This window comes from Pituophis catenifer, unplaced genomic scaffold (genome assembly GCF_029215685.1).
Source record: "Pituophis catenifer annectens isolate HBS135680 unplaced genomic scaffold, rPitCat1.0.hap2 SCAF_3, whole genome shotgun sequence".
Classification (NCBI taxonomy): domain Eukaryota; kingdom Metazoa; phylum Chordata; class Lepidosauria; order Squamata; family Colubridae; genus Pituophis; species Pituophis catenifer.
In genome coordinates this window covers 28,269,015-28,293,275 of record NW_027256883.1, presented here as the reverse complement: position 1 = coordinate 28,293,275, position 24,261 = coordinate 28,269,015, and the positions used below count along the sequence as shown (strand labels likewise).

Here is a 24,261-nt window from a genome sequence, read left to right as displayed (position 1 = left end):
CACTCTGTTGCTGTAGTCATATTTTCTGCAATTGAGTTTGGAGCGGTTTACCTTGAATTTGTATCTATTGTTTGCTCGTGTATTATTGAGGTTGAAGCTGAAGTAGTCGTTAACAGGTAGGACATTGTAGCAGACAATTTTGTGTACCATGCTTAGGTCAGACCGTAGGGGGCATAGTTCCAGGTTGTCCAGGCCCAAAATTTTGTGCCTGGTGACATAAGGGATTCTATTGTGAGCAGAGAAGTGGAGTATTGTATTAATGTTCAATATACAGTGTGGATTCCAGGCAGCATAAGGAGTACCAGAAGATCCTTGATGGCAGTATACCATAAGTATCTTTCTCGGGGAAACTTTTGGCAGAAGATTTTAATTAGTGAGGCTTTAAATTACCCCATCTCCTGTAAGAATATGAATATGATTGTGTGATTTAATGAAGATGATGTGATGATAATAATAAGTAAATATATAATAATAGGATAATGGTTAAAATGGGGATGCCATGGGGTAAGTCATCCAAATGTCTTTTTATTTAATGTCATTACAAGTCTAGCAACATCATCTGTGAAAACCCATGGTGGTGAAGATGGAGATTGTGGGATCCATTCCTAATGGGTAGGTGAATTGTCAGAGGAACATTGAAAGCATACATGCCACAACCACTTAATAAGGGACAATTACTTTCTGCATTAACCTTGAACTCTCCATCTCCATATTCTAAGTCTGATAGTGAAAAATCTGCATATGAATTCCTACCCTGAGCTTCAAGCTGGGATTTGCTTTTGAAATTCTCTCTCCAACCCCCCCTCCCTCCCAAGGATAGCAGATTTCAAGTCCTTTTGAATGTCCAGGGAGACTGAAAAGCTCCCTGCTGGTTTTTGGAGTGTCAATCTAGTCTGAAACTCCTGAATTGAAATTCATATGCAAATTTGACACTATCAAAGTTGGGTAGAATAGAGATGGGGATTGACTAGTTCACAGCCAAAGATAATTGTTCCCTTGTTAGGCATTCATGTACACTAATAATCTTTTTTTCCCTTATTCATTATTAGTTGGCAGTGGGTCACATCCATTCTGAAGGAATCTTTTACCCTTTTGCTGGCCCTTGTTTGCCTTGTAATAGTCTTTTGCACTGCCTGGCCCCATTCATCATTAGTCCTTGCTTTTCCTCTCTTAGTATCTCTCTATTTCTCATGCAGTCGAATAAAGTAAATCTCTTCTGCCACTGTGCATTGTCTAGCTTTGATAATGCTCCAAATCTCATTGATGCTTTTGCTGCCTCCTTTCTGCATTTGGTATCTGACGAATTATTATATTTATTTTATTTGCTCTTTTATATATCCAGCAATATCTGCAGAAGCAGCAAAGTTAGGTACAAATGGAAAAATCATCTCACTGATAGCCGATTGCCCATTGAGAGAAGTATGCAGAGCCACTGATGATGATTAAAGTACCTTGGCGGGCATATCTGGAAGTTCTTTGGCTCCAAGCTATTTAATACTTTAAAGATCAGGAATGACATTGAGTTCTGTCTAGAAATTGATTGGCATCCAGAGCAGCTGTCACAGAAGTGATGTTACATAATTCAGGCGTCACCAACCTTTCGGACCTCAGGGACCACTAAATTCATAATTTTAAATCCCGCGGATCACTAATATGATCTGCCTCATGACCGGCTGGGTTGGCGTGGCAAGGTGGTCATGTGACTGAGTGGGCATGGTCAACTCGATGTCAGTCACATTGAGGGGCGTCTTGCCGGCCTCTACCTGCCCCTCCCCTCCCAGCCCCTCCTCACTTGCCTGCCGAGGCTCCTTAGGGCCCCAATAGGCAGCAGTTGTTGGAGCTAAGCTGCCACCATGAGAAAGAGTTGGCAAAACAGCTCAGTTCAAATTGGATTTGACCAAGAAGGAGGCTCAGCAGAAGCACCTCACTGAGGACTAGGAGCATAGGTTTTCCAAGCAGAAGAAAGACCTGCAGGAGTGCAAGGCCAGGTAACGGTGCCTGGAGGCTCAGCGGGCTGAGATGGTCAGCCAGTTCCAGACCATGATGCAGTCCCACTGGAACGAGGCTCTCTGGCTCTTCGCAACCAGCGGCACTTCCCTCCAGCCTTCTCCCAAAGCCCTGCACCAGGAGGCTGAAGCAGACCCCAAGTTGGAATTTCTGCCCCCCTCTGACCCACACAAAATGACCCCAAAGGGGGAGACTCTGCAGCAACACAAATGTTCATTGCACATATTCAGCCCAGGGGCTGTAGTTTGAGGAGCCCTGATTTAGTGCGGACCACCAAAATTTTCTCGTGGACCATCAGTGGTCCACGGACCACCATTGGTGACCACTGACATAATTGGTTAGCCTCAGTTAGGTTTAGGTTTCTTGCTCTGAACTTTAATTGCTTTTATGCAGTTTAACCCTTGACCATAGATGAACCTTGAAATATTAAACAAGGTAATGTGTCAAAATTAGCTTTGACGTCGATTGATCTCATTGCCTTGTGGAAATACAGTACTTAAGAGAATAAGGAAGAAGGATAATATATGTTTATACAAATATCTCTTTACTCAGACTGTTAATGTTGCTTGTAAACTATTTTGGGAATGTAAACAAATTTGGGGTATGAACAGTAGTCAATATTATAGAAATGTTACAATATATTTTAATATTACATTGTTATGTATTACAATATTTTATTCAAATTGTATTTTATTTATTTATTTAAAAGGCTTGTATGGCCACCCATCTTATGTGTCACAACTCTGGGAGGCTCATTAAAATATAATAAACCCAAAAGAAACAATAAAAGACAACAGACAAAATAGCTAGAAGCCAATGTAGGTTGGGCAACTATGGTCTAATATAAGGAAGGGACATCTAACACTGCTTGGATCACCATATTCTGGACCAGTTATAATATCTGGATGATTTTCAAGGCCATCTCTTCATAGAGTGTCTTGCAGTAATCCAGCTGGGAAGAGAACAAGGCATAAGTGACTATGAGCAAGGTCTCCTCAGCCATGAATGGCACAATTGGTACATAAGGCCATGGTTGTCACTTACTCCTTAAGCAGAAGTCATGGAAGACGTCCAAATTGTGTACCAGCTCTGTCCAAGAAAGTGCTAACCCATCAAGAGTCAGATGACACGTAAAAAATGCAAGTAGAAAAATAGGGACCACCTTTGGTGGGAAGGTAACAGTGTTCTGTACGCCTTTGGTGTTTGTTTAGTCATGCCGGCCACATGACCACAGAGCTGTCTTTGGATAGCGTTGGCTCTTTGGCTTTGAAACAGAGATGAGCACCGCCCCCTGGAGTCGGAAACAACTAGCACATATGTGCGAGGGAAACCTTTACCTTTACCTCCGATCCATGTGCTGTTGAATGACCTCAAGAGTTTTCATATAAATATTAAAGTTTCATATAAATATTAATGGTACTGAAAAAAGTTATCCAAATTTTTTGGGTCCAAGGATTGCCTCTTGTATGTATATATATACATACATACATACATACATACATACATACATACATACATACATACATACACACACCTCTCCCACCCCCCACTCCCCACCCCTCTCTCTCCTCTCATCTTTTTACAAGTTAAGACTAATTCTCTGCGTTTTCAAACGGAGATTCTTTCTTTTGGATTCATTCATGAATGAACTGACATCACAGGAATTAGAGCAAGGAGTAGGCAGTGTCTCAGGGCGGAAGTCGAATACAGAGTACTGGCTTGGCCTCAGTACCTACGCGAATTCGATTCCGCGTGTGCCTTCGATCTCTGGGAAGGACCGTTCCGCATCGCCTTGCAGAAAAGGAAAAGATCGAAAATCGGGGAGCTAACAGGAAGTGAAAAGTATCTCCTTCTGTAATCGGGGCAAGGCTGGGGGTTGCTTTAGTGCGACCTGACGCTGGAAAAGAGAGACGAGAGTCCCGATTGCTTTAATGCCGGAGAGTGCGGCGGAAGAAAGCGCGTTGAACTCGGGTTTCTTTCGGTGTGATAAACTGGAGATGGAGGAAGGTGAGATTTCTGTGCGCGCGTTGTGTCTCCTTTTTCATTCCGCCTCGGGCCAGCCAGAGACCTGGGCGGGGGACGGGAGGGTAATCGACTCTAGTCTGTGATAGAAAGAAAGAGGGAAGCGCTGGAAATTAGCCCTAGAAGGAGGCCGCTCAGATGCAAAGAGCAATTTGGGTATAGGCAAAGTCTTGGTTTTACTGGCATTAGAGTTAGGAAAAGGGCGGAGGAAGGTGGCATTTCTAAAAAATAATTATGCATCCTGTTACAAATCAATAAGGTTAGCAGTAACTTCAGCCTCTCTTTTTTGCAAATAACTTCCAAGCGTCAGCAAATCATTTTGATACCAGTAACCCTCCAATGCGTTTGGTTTCTGAGCTGCTTTGCTCCTAAAGCTTTGTGAAAAGCAGAGCAGGATGAAAAATAAGTGGCAGAGGTGCACATACCAAATGTACCTGCAAATGATCCTCTGTCATTCTGTCAACCACAATGGAATTTGTGCTTCTGTCTAGCTTTTTTTGTGGAAAAGATGAAGCATGAGTGGATCTTTTATGCCCCTGCAATATATATGTAAATTCCCTCTCAAAAATATTGTTTTGTTGATTATAGCTACATTAATTATGTTAAGGCTGTATAAGGAAATATAATATGGAAATACTATATAAAAATAGAAACTTTTCCATTCAGCACAATGCTAGATATATATATGTGCATATTAATATAATATTTATGTGGAAACACTTTTCTCAGCTGTACATTATAGATCTATTAGATTCAGTTAAAGTATTAAAAAGCTTCCACTGTAGCAACGAAAGGATTTTTCCCACCTGCAAAACAAAACAGCAACCCAAGAACCTATTGGTCTCTGGGAATATGTTAATTCAAAGCATGGATGTTTTCAAACTTATCCTCAAAAAATTAGGATTCAACTGTCATAGGTTGTCAATACAAATCATTTGCACTGAACAACTGCTCCTGTGTCTCATTTATAACACCTATGATACTGTTAAGAGAAAGCATACTTTCCTTTCTGTTGTTGAACACTGTATAACACGTTCTTCGTGGTGCAGTGTGTTGTAATTTCTTCAAGGTTGCTTAATTCTGTGACTGTTTCCTGCTCAAGGATCATGCATTGTTTATAGATAGCAGCTTGATATACCAGTTCAACTCTCAGAATGTTGCTTTTACATCTCTGCATCTACTGGATGCATTACAGTAGAAGGTCAACAATTTCTGACCCTCAGTTATTTAATAATAGCAGTACAGTATTGTCATATATCTGATTATATGTAAGCCACACCATACTGGCTGGGTTCAGAAGCTGCATAGAGCCATTGTGTGGGTTGTTTGATTTTTGTTGTTAAGGTTCAGAAATTCTAGCTTATGTCTTATCATATTGCATAAAGAGTTATAGCTTATTGAATAAACATAGCATAGAATGCTAAGCACAAAACTATTCACTGTCATTATGACTCATTGTGATATTCTGAAATGTGTGAGGGTTTTTATTTTTGCTTGTGTCAATGGGGTTTCTTGGGCTTTAGTTCATCAAGTCAAGTCTGCTGGATAAGGCCAATATTTAGTGTTCTCTAATGTAGCTTTAGCAGTGACAAATCAGGTGTCCCTTGAAGCTTGCTGACAGAGTATTAATACATTGTTATAACAGGCATTTATCACAATATCTGATATATAGAGGTATTTTGCCTGTGGACATGAACATTTCATTGAACCATTATGAGTAATGACTAATTGCTTCTAGTTTCTCCTACTTCTGAAATATATAAATAAACAAACCTAACTAGGTTACAGAGTGAAAAATCTCAGTTCTATTTTTAGCACTTAACCTTGCTCAACTTTCGTTTCACTTTGTTAAACAATACTCAAGAATGAAAACAACATTTTCCTTATATTTTTTAAATCAGCATCAAATTAAAGAGAAACAGCATGTGTGTATATTATGATAACAGTTCAGAGGCTGGCAAAACCATTGTGTACAGTAGTTTTGCCAGCTGCTCTGTGTTTGATATGCAACATGGACCTTGTAATGTTTCCATTTTCTTGTTTCTGCCATCTGTAGAGAACTGAAGGAAAAGAGTAACTTGATCTTCTCAATCAGGAAAGAAATTCACAAGTAGGACAGGCATCAAAATGTTCCTCTGTAGAATACAATGCTTCTTATTGAGATTTATCCTTCTATCCTTGTTTTCAAGTTTCTACCTGACGGCATTCTTCGGCTGCAAAGTACACCTAATCCTCACTTGACTGTCTCTCTCTTATTTCACATCTCAAATCATATGTATTTTTCTGCAAACCTTGGAGTTCCTAATTCCTGTTGTATTCATGTATGCTCTGAGGATGACTTTTTAGCTCTATGAGCAATAACATTAGCAACATGAATAACAGAAGCAAATGTAGAGTAGAAGAATTAGAATAGATCTTTAAATGGTTTTGTGCTTTCTTAAATCACTTTATGTGGCTGTAGGTAGTTCCAGATAGTGTCACACAGGTAGCAGACAACCTATACTCATCCATTAATAAAAAAAATCTAGATTCTAAAATCTAGATTAATCTTTGAGTTGGCATAGATATATTTATGAATGAAAATGCATACAAGAGAGAGGCTGAGTTTGAATTCTTTGTTTGGAAAGAATTGGTGTCCCTTATCTCCTGAAAAAGATTCAGAATATCCTGGGAGCAGGGAAGAGGGAGTAGTAGTGAATAATTTTGCCCATTTCCTGACAGAATAGGACACTCATAACATGACTGACTATGCCTATTATGGCAGCCATTTTAGAGACGGTCTGTATCATGTTCTTAATCTTCCAAATGTGCCCACTATCTTAGAGGCTGAAGCAGCACTCTTTTATCCTTAATTTGATTAAAGGAATCATTTGTCTTTGGTAGGTTTTTTTCATTGGACTTATTTCTGATAGAATTAGGAAGAGGGAGAAAAATCATTTGAGGGAAAACTGGCAATAATGAAATGACACTGTTGAGAAAGAATGAGCACATACCTCTTACTTACACAATAACCTTACTTAACTGTACTCTTGTAATATTCCTTCATATGTTGGATTTCTATCAAGAAAGCCAAGAAGACAGATAGATAAGACAAGCACTCATTTCTCCATTTTTTCCTGACATCCTCATGAGTTAGGTTGGGCTAAGAAATAATAATTGCCTTTAATTCACTTAGCCAAAGAGTCAGGTTGGATCAGAATAAACAGGTAGCTTGTCCACGATTCCTTTCTCATTTTGTTGATAGCTTTATCTTCCGCAAATTCATCTATTCATTTTTTTTAAATGGTCCATGTTGGTGGCTATCATAGCATTCTGTGATATGAATGCTATAAATTAATTATATAGTCCCCCTGCGTTCGTTGTGACTTGATCTCATAACAATATAGCCCTTTCTTTATTTGCACCTAACTACAACTAAGAAAGAGCCTGATAGGGTCTTGTTTTGGATGTTTCTCCATTAGGTTGCTTTCATCTTGTTTTCAACCCTTACTTGAGGCAACTTAAAAGTCATTCTCAGCTGTTCTGGTATCAGTGTTTTCCATCTTAAGGAGTCAACAACTGTAGCAATTTTGCCATATGTATAATCTGTTGTTCCCACTATTTTGTTTGTGTCAATAGCAGAGGACATCTATGGTGTGGGATCAGCCTAGCATTTATTAGCCACTTCAAGTTTGTGCTGGTATGAGCCTGCCTGTCCAGTTCTCAGGCACGGTCTTTCAGGTCTAGTCTACTTTGAGGAGCAGGAAAGTTCATTTTTCAAACTGTACTCTCCTTTTCATCAATGAAGTTTCTAAACTGATCTCTCAATCAGCAAACATAGCATCTGCCTCAATGTTATGAAGGGGAAACTATGCAGTGAATGTCATGACCCGGGGCGTGGCACGAAAGCAACACAGCTAGAGAACAGGTCTAACTCCCCATTAATGCTCCAACTTTGCCCCCAAACATCCCCAAGTTTACTACAAGTCCTGGAGCTAAGCTCTCAAACGCACCTTCAGCAGCAACTGGCTGCAAGTAGTCCAGTAAGCAAGGTTAACCAAACAGTAACCAGGGCCAGCAGTCTAGTAAGCCAGGTTAGCCAAACAGTAACCGGAGCAAGAAGTTCAGCGAAGCAGGCAAACCAGGCAAGCCCCACAAAACAGAGCAGAGTAATCTCCAGGTGTCGGCAAGTGCACACGAGGCCCCACAGATTCAATGCTTGTTCTCGACAAATGCCCCTCCCACTGGCACCTCCTTACATCTCAGTCCCCAGGTGTGCCTTGTGAAGGGCAGCGGGGCACTCTCCTCCCTCATAACCGGCATTGGTCTTTGCATTGGTCTGCATTCTCTCTTCTCTCCGTGCTCCTCCCTGTCTGCAAGCCTTTCTAATCCTGAAAAGCCTTGCCCGGACTGACTTTGCCCTTCCCCAGTTTCCTCCAAGGCCAACTCATCTTCCCACACAGATTCAGACACCGATGGGGGCATGGCAGTGAAGTAGAAAAAAAAGTGTGCCTGCTAGTGCAATTCTCTCACTAGGTCTGTCAGCCATTGTTCAGGCTGATATTGACCAGAGGTTGAATGATTTCCCAGAAGAGTGATAAACCTATGTTCAGAAGCAATCAGAACAATGGCTTACAAGTGGTGAAAGTTTTATGAGAAGGTAGACACAGAGAGAGAGAGAGAGTTAACTTGTACATCCTTGACCTTGCCTGTCAGTGGCTGTTCAGTCTGTCATTTACTTGGACTTATCCAGGCCTTGGCCTATCTCAGAGCTCTGACAGGGGGAAGAGTTTTTTCTCTCCTTCCATCTGCCACATCCTGAGCCCAGGCAGCTGATCCCCAGACTAGCATAGATGTCAAATGAAGGGAAATGATGTCCTACAATGGATAAAATCCCAGATTTTGCCATCTGTCAAAACCACTGACCAGCAGTGCTGTGATTGGTAGATAGTTCTCCTACCAGATATTGATGTTAGAAGCTCAGAGGAGGAAGCAGGCTTCACACAGGAAATGTGGACACTATTCTCCAGTTACTTGCCAGAACAAAATCTATTAGGATTGACAGCAGGAACAGTGCTGGTTAAGATCTCTGCTGATTCCAAATAGCAGAGGAGTATTTAACTGAGCCATGGGGGAAACCCTACACTTTTTAAAAACTATACTTTTACATTGCTGATGCATCCAATTTACAAATTGTTTACAAGATCAGTTCAGAGAGTGGTTTTGCCTTGCAAAGCTTTTACTAGGGATGAATAGCCAGTGTAACGTAATGTTCAACTTCAGTCAATCAAATAAACTTCCAGGCATGTCTGTTGCAATGTTGACTCCAGAACTAAGGAATAGGACTAGGGAGGCAGAGCTGTAGTTCTATCCTCAAGGATGGAAGCTTAATCTTGGTGACTTGGAGTCTTTTACTCAGCTATCGTCTCACATACTGTGGAGATTGTGGGGAAACACTAGAAAAGGAATGTGATTTTGATTACCCTGTACTCAAGGATGAACATTTTAGTCATGAGGATGATGCAGACACAAGAGGTTGTATAAATTACATTCGAAATGGAATCTTTATTCTAGCCAAATAAAAAAATTTGTGTGCTAGATGTTTTATTTCCTAGTATGATTTGATTGCTTATTGTACCATATGACTGTCACTGGGTGTTGTGCCTTGTGATTCTTGACAAGTGTATCTTGTCAAGAATCTTGACAAATTCCTTGTGTGTCCAATCACACTTGGCCAATAAAGAATTCTATTTTCCTGTGCGCTGCTCCCACTATCCATGCATGGGTTAATCCTTCAGTGCTTGGCAAACAACTGAGTGAAAACAAAAGACTTTTCCTCCCCTTTCCGGCTCCCAAGCCACGCCTCTGTTCCCATGATCCCCCAGTCTTCACTCAGTTGCTGGCAAACACTGTAGTGATTTTGGGAGCTCCACAGTTTTCCAGGAAGGTATTGTACCTCTGTGGGGATAGTTCTCTCCTTTGTTTCTAGTTTCTAGTTTCTTTAATCCTCCCTTTCTTTAGGGCGTCTAGGTTTTTTTTGTTAATTTTGAATAGTTTGGGTTTTTTCGCGGCTCCTTCCCTTTTACAATTGTTTTCTGCTACGTGCATCAAGAAGAGGGGGGGGAGAGCGGAGCTAAGCCTCTCACGCCGCCTGATCAGCTGGCTTAAATTTAAAAGGCAGCTCCTTTCCCGCCCTGGTAACGCTGCTCTCAATCGCGCTCCCCAGCTGGCCGGCAGGCTCAACTCAGCGCGCGCCCCTCTCGCCCACCGCGCGCCGCGCTCACAAGCGGTTTTGCGCTAATCAGCTGGGCGTCGGGGCCGGAGGCTCAGACCACGTGGCGCAGACTTGCAGCGCTACTTTGGGAGCAGCGCTTCGCCGGAGAGGCACGGGACAGAAGCGCGAAGAGGAGGAGCGAGGAGGAGGCAAGCAGCCTACCCCTACGCTACAGAAAGAGCCTGCAAGGGGAAACGCGCGGCGTTTGGCGGACCCTCGGGCCGCCATTGTGAGTCCGTCGCAGAAGACTGGCACAGTGGGTGACCGCACCACGTGCCAGCGCCATTTTGACGGACCCTCGGGCCGCCATCTTGGCTAGAGCCTTAAGCCTACGCCTCCCTCCACCACCAGGGAGCAGGCTAGCCCCCCCCCAATCACTCCTCGCCCAAAGGGAGTTTTATCATCAGGGGAGTTTTATCATCAGCGCAGCTCCAGGCCGGCTCTCTCATCGCAGAAGCAGCAATGTCTCGCTCCCCCCCGTCTTCTGATATGGAGCTGGAGCTCACCCCCCCACGCAAAACCTCAAAGGGGGGGAAAAAGAAGTCCAAGAGGAGACACGAGAGTGCAACCAGCAGGGCCGCATCGGAAGGCTCCCTACCCATCCAGGACAGGGACGCCTTGAGAAGGCACAATGCACTCGAGCGGCAGTGGGAGAGAGCGCACAAGGCGTCTTCAGGAGCCCCAGCCAGGGAGTCTGGGCCCTTGGGACCAGCACAGGCCCCCCCAGGGGACACAGAGCCAGGACTCTCTTCAGTGGCCGACATTGCAGTCACGCCAAGAACCCCAGATGCGACCAGGCTGGGGCACATGACCCCCCGTCGCGAGACAGGCCCAGGCCCCGGACCGGAGGCCGCAATGTCTCCTTCTCCAGCCCAGTTGTTTCGGGCCAGGGAGGCAACCCCCACCCCTTCAAGGGCAGACCAGCAGCCCCAGGGGGGGGCAGGGGTGACAGCCCCAATGGATTTCCAGGCCATGTTTTCGGCCTTTTCGTCCTTTCTCACAGCAAGTATGCAGCAGGCTTCCCAGACACAGGTCCAAGCCGCACCGGCCCAGGCACGGCAGCACCACCTGCAACCGCGGCCTCTCCCAGATCAAGGACAGGTCTCGTCGTCTGAGGAATCAGACCAAGCGGAGGAGGGGCCTGAGGGGATGGAGCTATCGGAGGACGAGGGCCTGGCACCGGACACCCCGGCATTTACTGGCCTCTTTCGCCCGGCGCTATTCAAGTCCCTACTCCACAAGGCGCGGCTTACAACCAACCTAGGAATTCCAGGGGACGTCGCAACTACTACCCCGCAAACAACAGGTCCTCATGACGCTCTTTTCCAATCGTCAAAACCACAAAAGGACTTCATCCCTTGCCCTCAGCTCTTTACGGAGGTCATTCAGAACCCTTGGGCGCAACCGGCCTCCCTGGCAACGCCCAGCAGCCTGGAGAGGAAGCTCTACTGCTCAGCCCCGGAATTGGAGGACCTTCTGGCGCTACCCTCAGTAGACCAACCAGTGGCAACGCTATCCTCTAGCTCCTTGGTCTCCACCGACCCGCTAGACACTCTCAAAGCAGAGGAGAAGAGAATGGAGGGGGCTTTCCGCAAGGCTCATCAGGCAGCAGGCTGGGCAATCAGATCCGCGACCGCCTCATCCTTCTTCAACAGAGCGTCCCTCATTTGGCTCCGGCACCTCCAGGACAGACTCCCGCCGGAAGACACTAGGCTGCATCAAGATCTTAACAAAATAATAGCTGCCACCGAATATACAGCCGACAGCTCTCTGAACTCTGCTAAGTTCGCTTCTAGGGCTCTGGCCTCAACCATTACCGCCAGGAGGCTGTTCTGGCTTAAGCCATGGAAAGCCGACTTTAAAGCAAAGTGGAAGCTGACCACTTCCCCATACAAAGCGCCAGAGCTGTTCGGAGCGGCGCTTGAACCCCTACTGGTCGAGGGGAAAGACAAGAGGAAGATTCTCCCCTCGACATACCGGCGCCAGGAGCGCAGATACACACCTTACCCGCTCCAGCAGCCCTTTCGCGCCAGCACCGGACCCAGGGGGTCCTTCTCTCATCGCTCCCAATACCAGGGAGGAGACAGATTTCACGACAGGCAGCAGTTCCGAGACCGAGGACGACAACAGCAGCCTAAGCGCAACTTCCGGGGAGCCGGCCCTAAGCCCGCTAGAAGGGGAAAATGACTCAGGGCCCACGGGACCCATAGGGGGAAGGCTCATCCGCTTTCATCCCCAATGGGCCAGATCGACGTCGGACTCCTGGGTAAGGCGTACGATCTCTTCAGGATTATCCATCGAATTTGCCGGTCTGCCGCCCCACCGGTTCGTCCGTTGCCCAACCCCTCAATCCTCGGAGCTTCAGGACTTAATGTCACAAGAGATTGCCCACCTCCTAGAGGTCGAAGCCATAGAGCCGGTCCCGCACAGCCAGTGGGGCTCAGGTTTCTACTCAACCCTCTTCCTGGTGCCCAAGAACTCCGGGGGTTGGAGGGCCATACTCAATCTAAAGCGCCTGAACCTGTCCGTTCAATACCGCAGGTTCAAAATGCACTCCCTCAAGTCCATCTTAGCGGGGGTGAGACAGGGCGACTTCCTTCAGTCGGTCGACCTCAAGGAGGCTTACCTCCATGTGCCCATTCACCCGCATCACCGTCGCTACCTGAGGTTCGAGTATGCGGGCCGGCATTACCAATATCGCGCGATGCCATTCGGCCTCTCGTCGGCCCCGCGCACCTTTACCAAGCTGGTAGCGGTGGTGGCGGCCAGGCTCCGAGCCGTCCCGATCCGGGTTCTCTGTTACCTGGACGACATTCTTGTCCTGTCGTCCACGCCCCACCAGGCCTCCAGAGACATGAAGATGGTGATGAAGATCTTCCAGGATCACGGTTTCACCATAAACCTTGCAAAGAGTCAACTTCAGCCCACCACCAGACTTCTCCACCTAGGGGCGGTGATAGATTCATCCAGCGGCCAGGTGTTCCTGTCACCGGACAGAGTCCAGAGCATCCGAACTCTGATCCTGCAGACCCTGTCGGGGAGGAGAGCTGCACTGTGCCACCTCTCAAGCCTCCTTGGCAAGATGGTATCCTGCTTCGGCATCGTACCGTGGGCACGCAGACATTCGAGACCCTTGCAATGGTTCCTCCTTCCCTTCCAGCGAACGGGAAGGGCCAACTCCAAGAAGGAAGTTCGTCTCACTCCCCAGGTCCGCCGTTCCCTCAGGTGGTGGACATCGCCATCGCTCCTCAAAGGGTCCAGCTTCCTAGAGCCGGACCGCCTGATTCTTACCACCGACGCCAGCCTTCGGGGGTGGGGAGCCCACCTCCACAACCTAGTCACGCAAGGTCAGTGGTCGCCTCAAGAACGGCAATGCAGCATCAATCTCCTAGAGCTGCGGGCGATCAAGCTGGCTCTGCGCAGCTTCCAGCCGACGGTGCAGGGGCATCACATCCTAATCCTGACCGACAACATCTCGGCCAAAGCGCATGTCAACAGGGAGGGGGGCACAAGGTCTCGTACCCTGATGCGGGAGGCCGCAGACCTGTTCAGCTGGGCAGAGAGACACCTACTCTCGATCAGAGCAGATCACATTTCGGGCGCAACCAATGTGAGGGCGGACTGGCTCAGCCGCGAAACAATAGATCAAGCGGAATGGCAGCTCCAGCCTCAGCTGTTCCAAGAACTCGCCTCGCGCTTCGGAAACCTGACGGTAGATCTCTTCGCGACTCCAGCCAACGCCCAACTTCCCCGCTTCATTTCTCGCTACCCAACACCACAGGCGGAGGACCACAATGCGCTACGCTGCAGGTGGCCCAGGGGTCTCCTGTACGCATTTCCACCAGTCCCGCTGCTTCCACGCCTCATCCGAAAGCTACTGGCAGAAAAAGCAGACCTACTCCTGGTAGTCCTGAACTGGCCCCGGAGACCATGGTTCGCCGACCTGGTGGCACTGTCCGTGGAACAACCATGGGTGATCCCACCACAACAGCTCGTCCTGTGCCAGGGAGCAGTCACGCATCCAGAGCCCCAGTGGCTGCAATTAGCCGTCTGGCATTTGAACGGGTCATCCTGAAGAAGGATAACCTGCCAGACGAGGTAGTTGCCACTATCCAGGCGGCCAGGCGCCCGTCTACGACACGCATCTACGAGTCATCATGGCAGGCGTTCTGTCGCTGGAGTGCCAACCAGCACATCGACCCCACGTCAGCTACTACTCGGGACATCCTGCGGTTCCTACAAGCTGGTCTAGAAAGCGGCCTGGCCCCGGCAACCCTACGTAGACAGACAGCGGCTTTGTCAACAGTCATCACATGCCCGCCGTACCAATCCCTCGCGCACCACCCGCGCATCAAGGAGTTTCTGCATGGGGCCACCAACCTGCGACCCCCCACAGTACACCGTTACCCTTCATGGGATTTGCCGCTCGTGTTGCGGGCACTGACCGAGGCCCCCTTTGAGCCCCTAGACTCCAGCTCGCTGAAGTACCTATCATTTAAGGTGACCTTCCTACTGGCGATCACCTCAGCGAGAAGGGTCTCAGAACTAGCAGCTCTTTCTGTCCGCAAGGACTTATGTATCTTCCACGACTCAACCGTGACGCTACGTCTGGATCCCGCCTTTATCCCAAAGGTCAACTCGTGGTTCCACCGAGCCCAGGAGCTCATCCTGCCAGATTTCTGCCCTTCACCTCGTGATCCCAGAGAGAAGAGGTGGCACACTCTAGACGTTCGACGCGCCGTCCGCATTTACATTCGACGGACCGCTCCCTTCCGTCGTACGGAGGGTCTCCTGGTCTCATTCAACCCGAAGTCCATGGGTCAGAAGATTTCAGCAGCCACGGTCAGCAGATGGATCAAGGCCTGCATCGCCTTGGCATATGACCTGTCCTCCAAACCGGGTCCCGGCAAGATCCTACCGCACTCGACTCGCAGCGCGGCCACCACGGCGGCTTGGGCCACTCAAGCCTCGGTCGTGGACATCTGCAGAGCTGCGACGTGGTCGTCCCTCACACCGTTCATCCGACACTACAAGATCGATGTGTTCAACTCGGCTGAGGCATCGTTTGGCCGCAGAGTACTGCAGAAGGTGTTGTCGGAGGAGGACTCTGGAGGCAGTCAGCTTCCCACCCAGGGAGTTTAAGCTTGGGTATATCCCATGCATGGATAGTGGGAGCAGCGCACAGGAAAATGGACGTTGTCTTACCTGAACGTCCCTTTTCTGGGCGCTGCGTACACTATCCATATCCCGCCCATTAGGGCCGACTGCCCCTGTTTATGACTGAGACTAGCTCTCTTTTTCCATTACGTTAATTTGAGTTAATAAAGTTGAGTTATAAGTTACTCATAGTGTGGTTTCTTGTCTGCTGCGCCTTCGTTCAGACTGGGGGATCATGGGAACAGAGGCGTGGCTTGGGAGCCGGAAAGGGGAGGAAAAGTCTTTTGTTTTCACTCAGTTGTTTGCCAAGCACTGAAGGATTAACCCATGCATGGATAGTGTACGCAGCGCCCAGAAAAGGGACGTTCAGGTAAGACAACGTCCATTCTATTCTATTCTATTCTATTCTATTCTATTCTATTCTATTCTATTCTATTCTATTCTATTCTATTCTATTCTATTCTATTCTATTCTATTCTATTCTATTCTATTCTATTCTATTCTATTCTATCCTATCCTATCCTATCCTATCCTATCCTATCCTATCCTATCCTATCCTATCCTATCCTATCCTAGCCAGTATAAACATCATTGAATACTGAAGCTCTTACATCCCTAAAAATATGTCTAGATGGGTAAATACTATTGGAATTGTTTCGAAGATATTTAACAATGCAATCCTATCCATGCATCTGACCTACAACTAAGGTAGATAGGTTTTGTCTTCTAAAATTAATTTGGATATTTTGTTCAAAAGCTGTTGAACTGAGGCAAAGAAAGAATCCAAGCTGTGCAGAAGTTGAAGAAAAAACTCTCAAAGAAAACAACGAAAAAGACAAACAATCCAAAAGATCCCTAAAATGTGAGTGATATCACTTTTCTGTCAGTGTTTCAATTCCATATATATATGTTTTTAAGGAATTAGATATAGAAATATATTTTTCTATGTAGAATGGATAAGAAATCTTTATTCTGGAAAAAGATACTAAAGTATGCCATGTATTTATTCCACTTTGTACACAAGCCTGTCGAAAGTGATTAGTCTTCAAAACCAAAAGCCGCTTTGAGGTTATGAATCTATATTTTACAGTCAACACAGAATAATTACTAAACTTTTTGACAAATTAATTTTCTAAAAAAATCCACCAAGAAGAGCCACAAAAGAGGAAAGATCATATGCCCTGTCTCTGGCAGCCTTGCAAGGATGGAGTTCCTGCTCTATTGTGTTAACAGCATAATAGCTGAACTTGCTCTGTGTATAAGAATTCAAAAGGTTTTTTCTCTCTCTTTTTAAAAATAACAGTCTCTGCTGTTGAAATGCAGATGGTCCTCACTTAATGATGGTAATTTGGATTGGCATTTCCATTTTTAAGTGGTGGTCGTAAAGCGTGACATCTCATCAGTGGGCTGCTTAGGGAAGCAGTTCTGGCAGTCCCCAGTTACCATTGTTAAGCAAGTTATTAAGCAAGTGACTTTAAGCACAGACCTCATGTGACTGTGATTTTCAACTTCCGCTGGCTTCCCCACTGATTTTGCTTGTGTGAAGATGGCGAGAAGGTTGGAAATCACGATCATGTGACCGTGAGACATTACAATGGTCAGAAATCGGGGTCAGTTGCTGAATGCAAGGATCATGATCATGTGACCACAGGGGCACTTTGGTTGCTGGAACTTCAAGGACCAAATTTTAAATGCATCTTGTTCAGAGCCGTCACAAATTTGAATAGCCATAGAATGAGTGGATGCTAACCAAGGATTACATGTAGTCAGTTTCTGATCTGGAACAGATTATAACAATACTTAATAGTTTTCTTTTCAAAATCATGTCCCTTTGTCGCTTTTGTTTTCTTCTGATGCTAGAACTTCGTTATACTTATTGGGATGTAATATGTAAATTTGCCCCCAGTGTTTGTTTGGTACAGGCTGTTGAGAACACCTGAATCTATTTTATTTACCTGGCATAGCTTAAATATAATTTTAAAAAATCTTTTTTTTAAAAAAAAAAACCAACACGAGGTCTAAATTGATTGATATGCTATGCACAAATTCCCAACAATTTAGGTTAAATACAGATCATTTAAACAGAGACAGATGTGGGTGTATAACAAGTTACTACTATGTAAAATGCAAGCAAGCTGCGTGTTTGAGTTTTTAGCAAGATATGAATGAAGATTAAACTTTTACAGATGTCTGCTTTCAAGGAATGTGCCTTGATTTCCATGTCCCCTGGGTTTGTCTATTTCACCATTCAGGCAAATAAACAGTCCTATTTGATTTGAGACAACTGAACAGATACCAAAATAGGCTAACAAACCTGATTTACCCAATTGTATATTATTTGATGTCTGTAACATCCAATTATAATCTGTGAGTTCATGAATGTCCATGGAGCAAACTCTATAAATATTTTGCTTGTTTCATTACAAGATTTATGTAATTCCCAAAAGATTCTAGATAGTATATAAAATACAAAATACAATAGCAATATTATAATACAAAGCCGTATTAGTGTTGATGTCTTTACAGAAACTATTTCTGAGGACTTTCTGAAAAAGTGATGTTTTTACTATATTTCAGATGACTATAGGAGTGGGAACCATACTCACCTCAAGGATCAAGGTGTTCCCTAGGAGGGACCTTACACATAGAATGCCTGCAATTGAGATCTCTCTTATTGCACCTTATGATGGGAGGGATCTTTAGCAGACACTCCCTGATCACCCAGCTCCCTGGGTTGGGTGGACAGAATTTATCTTGAAAAGGCAGATTCTTAGATTCCAGGACCTGAATGATCTAAGGCTTTATAGGTAACAACCAACACCTTGAATTGCACTTGGAAACATCAGAAGCCATGCAGGTCCCTCAGCAGTGGTGTAACCTGGCAATACCTAGCTATCCAGTAAGCATATGGCCTGCTGCATTTTGGATCAGTTGAAGTTTCCAGATGGTCTTCAAAGAGAATCCAACACGGAGCAAATTACAATACAGTAATTCAATTGCTAGATGACAAAGTACAAGTGACTGTTCCCAATGCATCCTGTTTTTAGTAAAGTTAGAACTGGCACTCCAGTGTTAGGCCAAAAGTCTCCTGGCCACAACTTTCATCTCCTCTACTTGAATCCCAACTTGTGAGTCTGCTGTTCCCAGGCAAGTACAGAGACTCAAAATTATTATTATCCTGAAATAATTAGGCACTCCATTTTGCCTGGATTGAGTCTGAGGCTCTTGCCAGTCTGAGTCAGATGAAATCAAGAAATAGACTTCACAGAAGACTAAAATTTAGATTGGCTATGGTAACATACTCTTGCAAGCAATGTTTCCTTTTTGATGCTTTGATAATGGATCTTCCCTTTCTCCATCAAGTCATCCTCTTTGTTCTCTACATCAGGTCAGGACTTGTACCACATCCTCCATTCTTGTGTCTACAGAGCTTGGTGTTATATATTCTGGTGTTTTGTACTTATCGACTGATTGGACATTAGCCCTCTGCTGCCACCTGCTTATTGCATTGCAGAGGGCCTTGACAAACATTGGACATTGGACTTGATACGAAAACATAGATATTCAGTTACTTTATTTGATGTTTATTATATTTCTTTTCAGATGTCTTAATTCCACATTTTACAAAGCTTTTCTTTGGCTGCATTACAGCAATCATAAGTGGAATGATGTATGCCATATATCTTTCAACATACCATGAACGCAAATTCTGGTTTTCTGGTAGGCCGGTAAGGAATCTCAAACAATAAAGTCTTGTTATTTTATACAAGCACAAGGTTGGTTTATGTATAAACAGATGTGGCAGTTCCTACAATGTCTAGGCCATCTGACAAAGAGTACTTAACCTGGCCATTGGTCATGGACAATGAGGGACTTAATCCAAAGCATATGATAAACCATGATTGCCTACACCCAGTTTAGAGTCAAGGTGGAATGATAAGCTGTATAAAGTAGGTTTCTTAGTTTTTCTTCTCACATCCTTAATTATTTTCCTGTAAAGAGGTTCCCTTTCACCTCCGTTCACAATGGATTTATAGCTTGTATTCTGTTTTATTGGCATTCTCTTATTGAAGCATGAATGGATGCACCACAGGTACAAAAACCAGATTTTCAGCCTTTAAAATATACTTTGGGGCCTGTTAAGTTTCCTGTGAACCATTAAGACAAGCAGAGCTGTCTCACTAGTATTAATCTTGTGATACTAATATCACAGAAAGCTGAGGCCATAGCTCCAGAAAGTTTTGGTCAGCCTATAAAAGCATCCTATTTGGGGACTGAAACTTCTGCTTTTAAGCATCTGAAGCAAAGTTGGAAAATATCTCCCTCAAGCTTTTCAGAGCTTCTTCTAGTTTAAGCAACTTAATAGGCCAGATGAAAAAGGGCAATTTGTTACTGATATCATACGAACATTCACATTATTGTAAGTTACCGGTAGCTGCTATGTCCTTATGAAACGGTAGCTGTAACCTTGAGCTATCTAGCTTTCATAAACAGAAGTAGCAAACTCATATCTTCCTATAATTTGTTATAAATATAATCCATCTACCGTGTCAAAGACGAATAGGTAACTGGGTGGATGAGGAACATAATTTTTTGTAAAATAAAATTTGATGCTCAAAGACCATTGTGTGCATTTTGAAAGATCCTCTTTCAAAAGCATAATGAGAGTGGGTGAAATTTAGGACTATTTTGTCTGCAGTTAGTTAATTCTTCAAAAAAAAGTGATTTGATGTTTTAAGCCAATCTAATGGTCCCTTTTTTCATTGTCCATTTGAAAATTTTGGGGAAATTTGTGAATTAGTAGACTGTTCAGTTTTAAAAGCATAATCTTTGTGTTTTGAGAAAGGGATTGGGGGATTCATGTTATTCCTAGCTTACATTTTCTGATAACTCTTTTTTCCTCTAGGAACTTGAACGAGAAATCACATTTCAGGGTGACAGTGCCATTTACTATTCATTTTATAAAGAACTGTTAAAAGCCTCCTCTTTTAAAAAAGGTAAGGCAAATACACTTGCTAAAATGGTAATGGAAGAGAAATCAGGATTGCACAATATGCATTACCTTCTAGGGCTAAATGCTTGCAAATCTTCAGGCTATACAGATTGAATGAAAGTTTATGTGACTTTAAATTTACATGTGAGCTTCAATGCAGTGGAGATTAACAAAGCTTTTATCTACCCATTTTATCTCTTATTCCCTAGGATCTCATTTGTAATTTCATTAATCCCAATTATTTATGTAAACCTAGACCATGGGTTAACTTTTTTTTCTTTTTCTTTTCTTCTTTTAGGAACTCGTGTGAATGATCTCATAGTGGTTTATATGGGCTTCTCTAAATCATCATCCAGATTTTAGGCAAATCTCCTATTAGTATTTGAGGCACATCTCTCTAACCATGGGCTAGGCTTAGACTAGGGAGATGTGCCTCAAATCTGGATGGTGATTTAGAGAAGCCCATATGAATCACTATGAGATGATTCACATGAGCTCCTAAAAGAAGAAAAGAAAAAGAAAAAGAGTTGATAGACAATTAGGGAGACTTAAGATTTACTAAAAGCATTGAATTTTAAAAACAATTGCACCCAAACAACTCTACAAAATAGTTGGGCTGACCCAAAGTCATCCAATTAAGTTTCCCATGGCTGATGTTGATCTGAGCCGTAGTTTCCCCAGTTCTAGTCCAATATCCTATTCACTCTACCACATTGGCTCCCAATAGAGTATTTCTTTAGATTGTATTGCCTTCTGAAGTCTAGTGCCAGATCTGACACCGAACATTAAGTACACAGCTAGATTTCAGGATAGACATAATGAAGTTTGTCCCCTGGAATTGTAAGCCTATGGATATAACTTTCTGTCAAATTGCCATGTTCATGGGGTGCAGTCATCTTCTCAAACATGCTTTAGAAAGAATCTGGTTGAATAATCTACTTTCAGAAACAAGCAAGAATAGATTATCTCCAGTAAATAAAATGTCTTTTATATTCCTCCTGATTTTTATGAGATGGCATCTAAGAGATTTCTATAGTGTGTGATGATAATGGGCATTTATCAAAGTAGCCTTTATAGGGTAGCACACAGAAATATGGTAGGAGCATAAGACAAACTTGTGTGACAACTTATCTCCAATAGTTTCTGCTCATCTGAACAGATCTGACAGAGTGGACGTGCTTTGAGCTCCCTGTATGAAACCATGTTAGCTGATTTTATCTGTTGGAACATCTTCCCAATCAAATATCATTTCCCCCCAGGTCCTGATGGCCCAGACCCTGTTGATTTTCCATTGGCTGTTCTATGTTGAGAGGTTCTTAAGGATGTCCACAATGCCTCTGTCCGTGCTATGCTGATGGTTGCCTTATTTGTTTGTTTGTTTAATATTATCATTGGTATTAGCCAAATAGAGACACTTGCCGAGATGACAAATTGGGACAGCTAGATATGTTTTTCAGATATATATAAATAAATAAATAATGTGGACATCTAGGTTATTTGTTTTCTTGGATACAACTATTTGTATAATAAGAGGAAAAAAAGTATCATATCTCCGTGCTTCCTTCATTCACAGGCATTCATCAGCTTATTCATGACAACAGGACCCTGTCACTAAAAACAATGAACACTGTACGACAGATGACTTTGTATCCGGAATTGATTGCCAGCATTTTATATCAGGCATCTGGCAGTGAAGTATGCATCTTTTCTTTTTTTATCATCTTGTGTGACGGAACCAGGAAAGTTTACTGCCTAAAAGAAGTGTTGAGGTTCTGGGTTGGCAAATTCTGTATTCGTATCATGGTTTTATCATGAATTCATTAGCTAATCTTTGTCAAGCCACTCTTTCGTGTGGACTTCAGTTCCTAACCCTTTCTTAAAATCCCTGAGCAGCTAAGAGAAGCATTACATAAATTAAAACAATCTCCTTACTTTATTTAATGAATTATTTTATACTATATATGCTATGCCAGAATAACAAGTCTGAGCAGAATCTTCTGGCCATGAATGATCTATCATAGCAATCTGTTAAGAAGTTAGGGCTAAGGAGTTCTTGGCCAGTGAAACTTCATTTTGAGATATTCATTATTATAATCCCTAGCAGCACTTGGGGGGTGGGGAGGCAGAGGAGGGGATTATTTGGGTGAGTCTACAGGTTTTGCTAGCAAGGCATAGTTTGGCAGTTGGTAATCGCATTTTAGACTATTCCATGTTGGCATTTTTCAGAAGGCTAACACTCCTATTGTATTATCATTTATGCACTTCACACTGAATCAGTATTTAATTACTGATCTTTTTTGCAAGTCAGTTGTCTACCGGTAGCATGAATGTAGGGAGGAGGTGGGGCTTGATGTGGCAAGCAGGCTCTGGCTGCAGTGAACTACCTAGGGGAGCTTTCTTAGGTCATCAGTAGTAAGCAGATCAAAGTGTGAGAATTACTGTTATATGTGAAGCAGCCTAAATATTTCCAATCTCATGGATGAGGATTAAACATGATATAGTTGGTAAATTGAATCTATACTATCCTTTCAGAGTCTAATGCAGGGGTCCTCAAACTACGGCCCACAGGCCGGATACAGCCCGCCGAAGCCATTAATCTGGCACATGCGGGACCATGAGGCTGCCCCACCCACATTGCCTTGCCGGCCCCCATCCACCTTCTGGAGACCCAGAAGGTCAAAAACTGGCCCGTTTTTGGCCTCCCCAGCCTCCAGAGGAAGAGAGAATTGGGGGGGGGGAGACACACACACACACACACACACACACACACACACACCTTTGGGACTAGCACTTAGACTTATATACCGCTTCACAGTGCTTTGCAGCCCTTTCTAAGTGGTTTACAGGGTCTACAGACAAAGACAAAACTTGTATTTGAAATAATGTACCAGTATGTACAAATTAAGTCATACAAGTTGTCCTCGCTTATGGGAGAAAAAGGACTTTCAAAAAGTGGCAGAACTGAAATTATTTTTATGAGAGTTTTCAGCAGCCAGATGAAAACATTTAGAGTCATTATTTGGTCTTTCCTTGTTTACATAAGTTGATGGTCCCTTGGGACTACAGGAAGTTGTTTCCCTTGGTAAATCTCAGTTGAGATGTTCTAACTATTAAACCGGTCAGTCCTAGAGGAGATCAACCCTGACTGCTCTTTAGAAGGCCAGATCCTGAAGATGAAACTCAAATACTTTGGCCACCTAATGAGAAGGAAGGACTCACTGGAGAAGAGCCTAATGCTGGGAAAGATTGAGGGCAAAAGAAGAAGGGGACGCCAGAGTATGAAGTGCCTGGATTGAGTCACTGAAGCAGTCAGTGTGAGCTTAAATGGTCTCTGGGGGATAGTAGAGGACAGGAAGGCCTGGAGGAATATTGTCCATGGGGTCGCGATGGGTCAGACACGACTTCGCAACTAACAACAATAACAAAACTATCACTCAGTTACTATATGTTTATAAAACAACATTTATCTTTTACTTTTCAGGAAGTTATTGAGCCAGTCTATTTTTACATTGGCATAGTATTTGGGTTACAGGGCATCTATGTGACGGCATTGTTCGTAACCAGCTGGCTTATGAGTGGGACTTGGCTAGCAGGGATGCTGACTGTTGCCTGGTTCATTATTAACAGGTAAAACAAATATTGATTTTCTTTCTGCAGTACAATCTTAAAACGCCAGGTTTGCCACCTTCAACTTTTAGGACAAAGTAAAGATGAGAGCAGCTTTGGGTAGTTTGGATTTGCCAGAGTATTCTCAGATAACTTTCTTGAATGGTGCACCTAATTTCTTCTTGGTAGACATCAAAGGGATACATTAACAAATATATGTTAA

The 24,261-nt window shown here is 44.0% G+C and overlaps 1 protein-coding gene across 1 annotated transcript in view; it reads left to right on the top strand.

Moving 5' to 3' along the window:
- Nucleotides 1–3,938: 3,938 nt before the first annotated feature.
- DPY19L4 (dpy-19 like 4) overlaps nucleotides 3,939–24,261 on the top strand; it is a 38,216-nt gene continuing 17,893 nt past the window's right edge. The window contains exons 1-6 of the mRNA XM_070942119.1: nucleotides 3,939–4,014; nucleotides 16,197–16,301; nucleotides 19,043–19,167; nucleotides 20,346–20,436; nucleotides 22,006–22,127; nucleotides 23,914–24,059. Of these exons, the coding sequence (XP_070798220.1) occupies nucleotides 3,939–4,014; nucleotides 16,197–16,301; nucleotides 19,043–19,167; nucleotides 20,346–20,436; nucleotides 22,006–22,127; nucleotides 23,914–24,059 (665 nt within the window). The remainder of the gene's footprint in view (nucleotides 4,015–16,196; nucleotides 16,302–19,042; nucleotides 19,168–20,345; nucleotides 20,437–22,005; nucleotides 22,128–23,913; nucleotides 24,060–24,261) is intronic.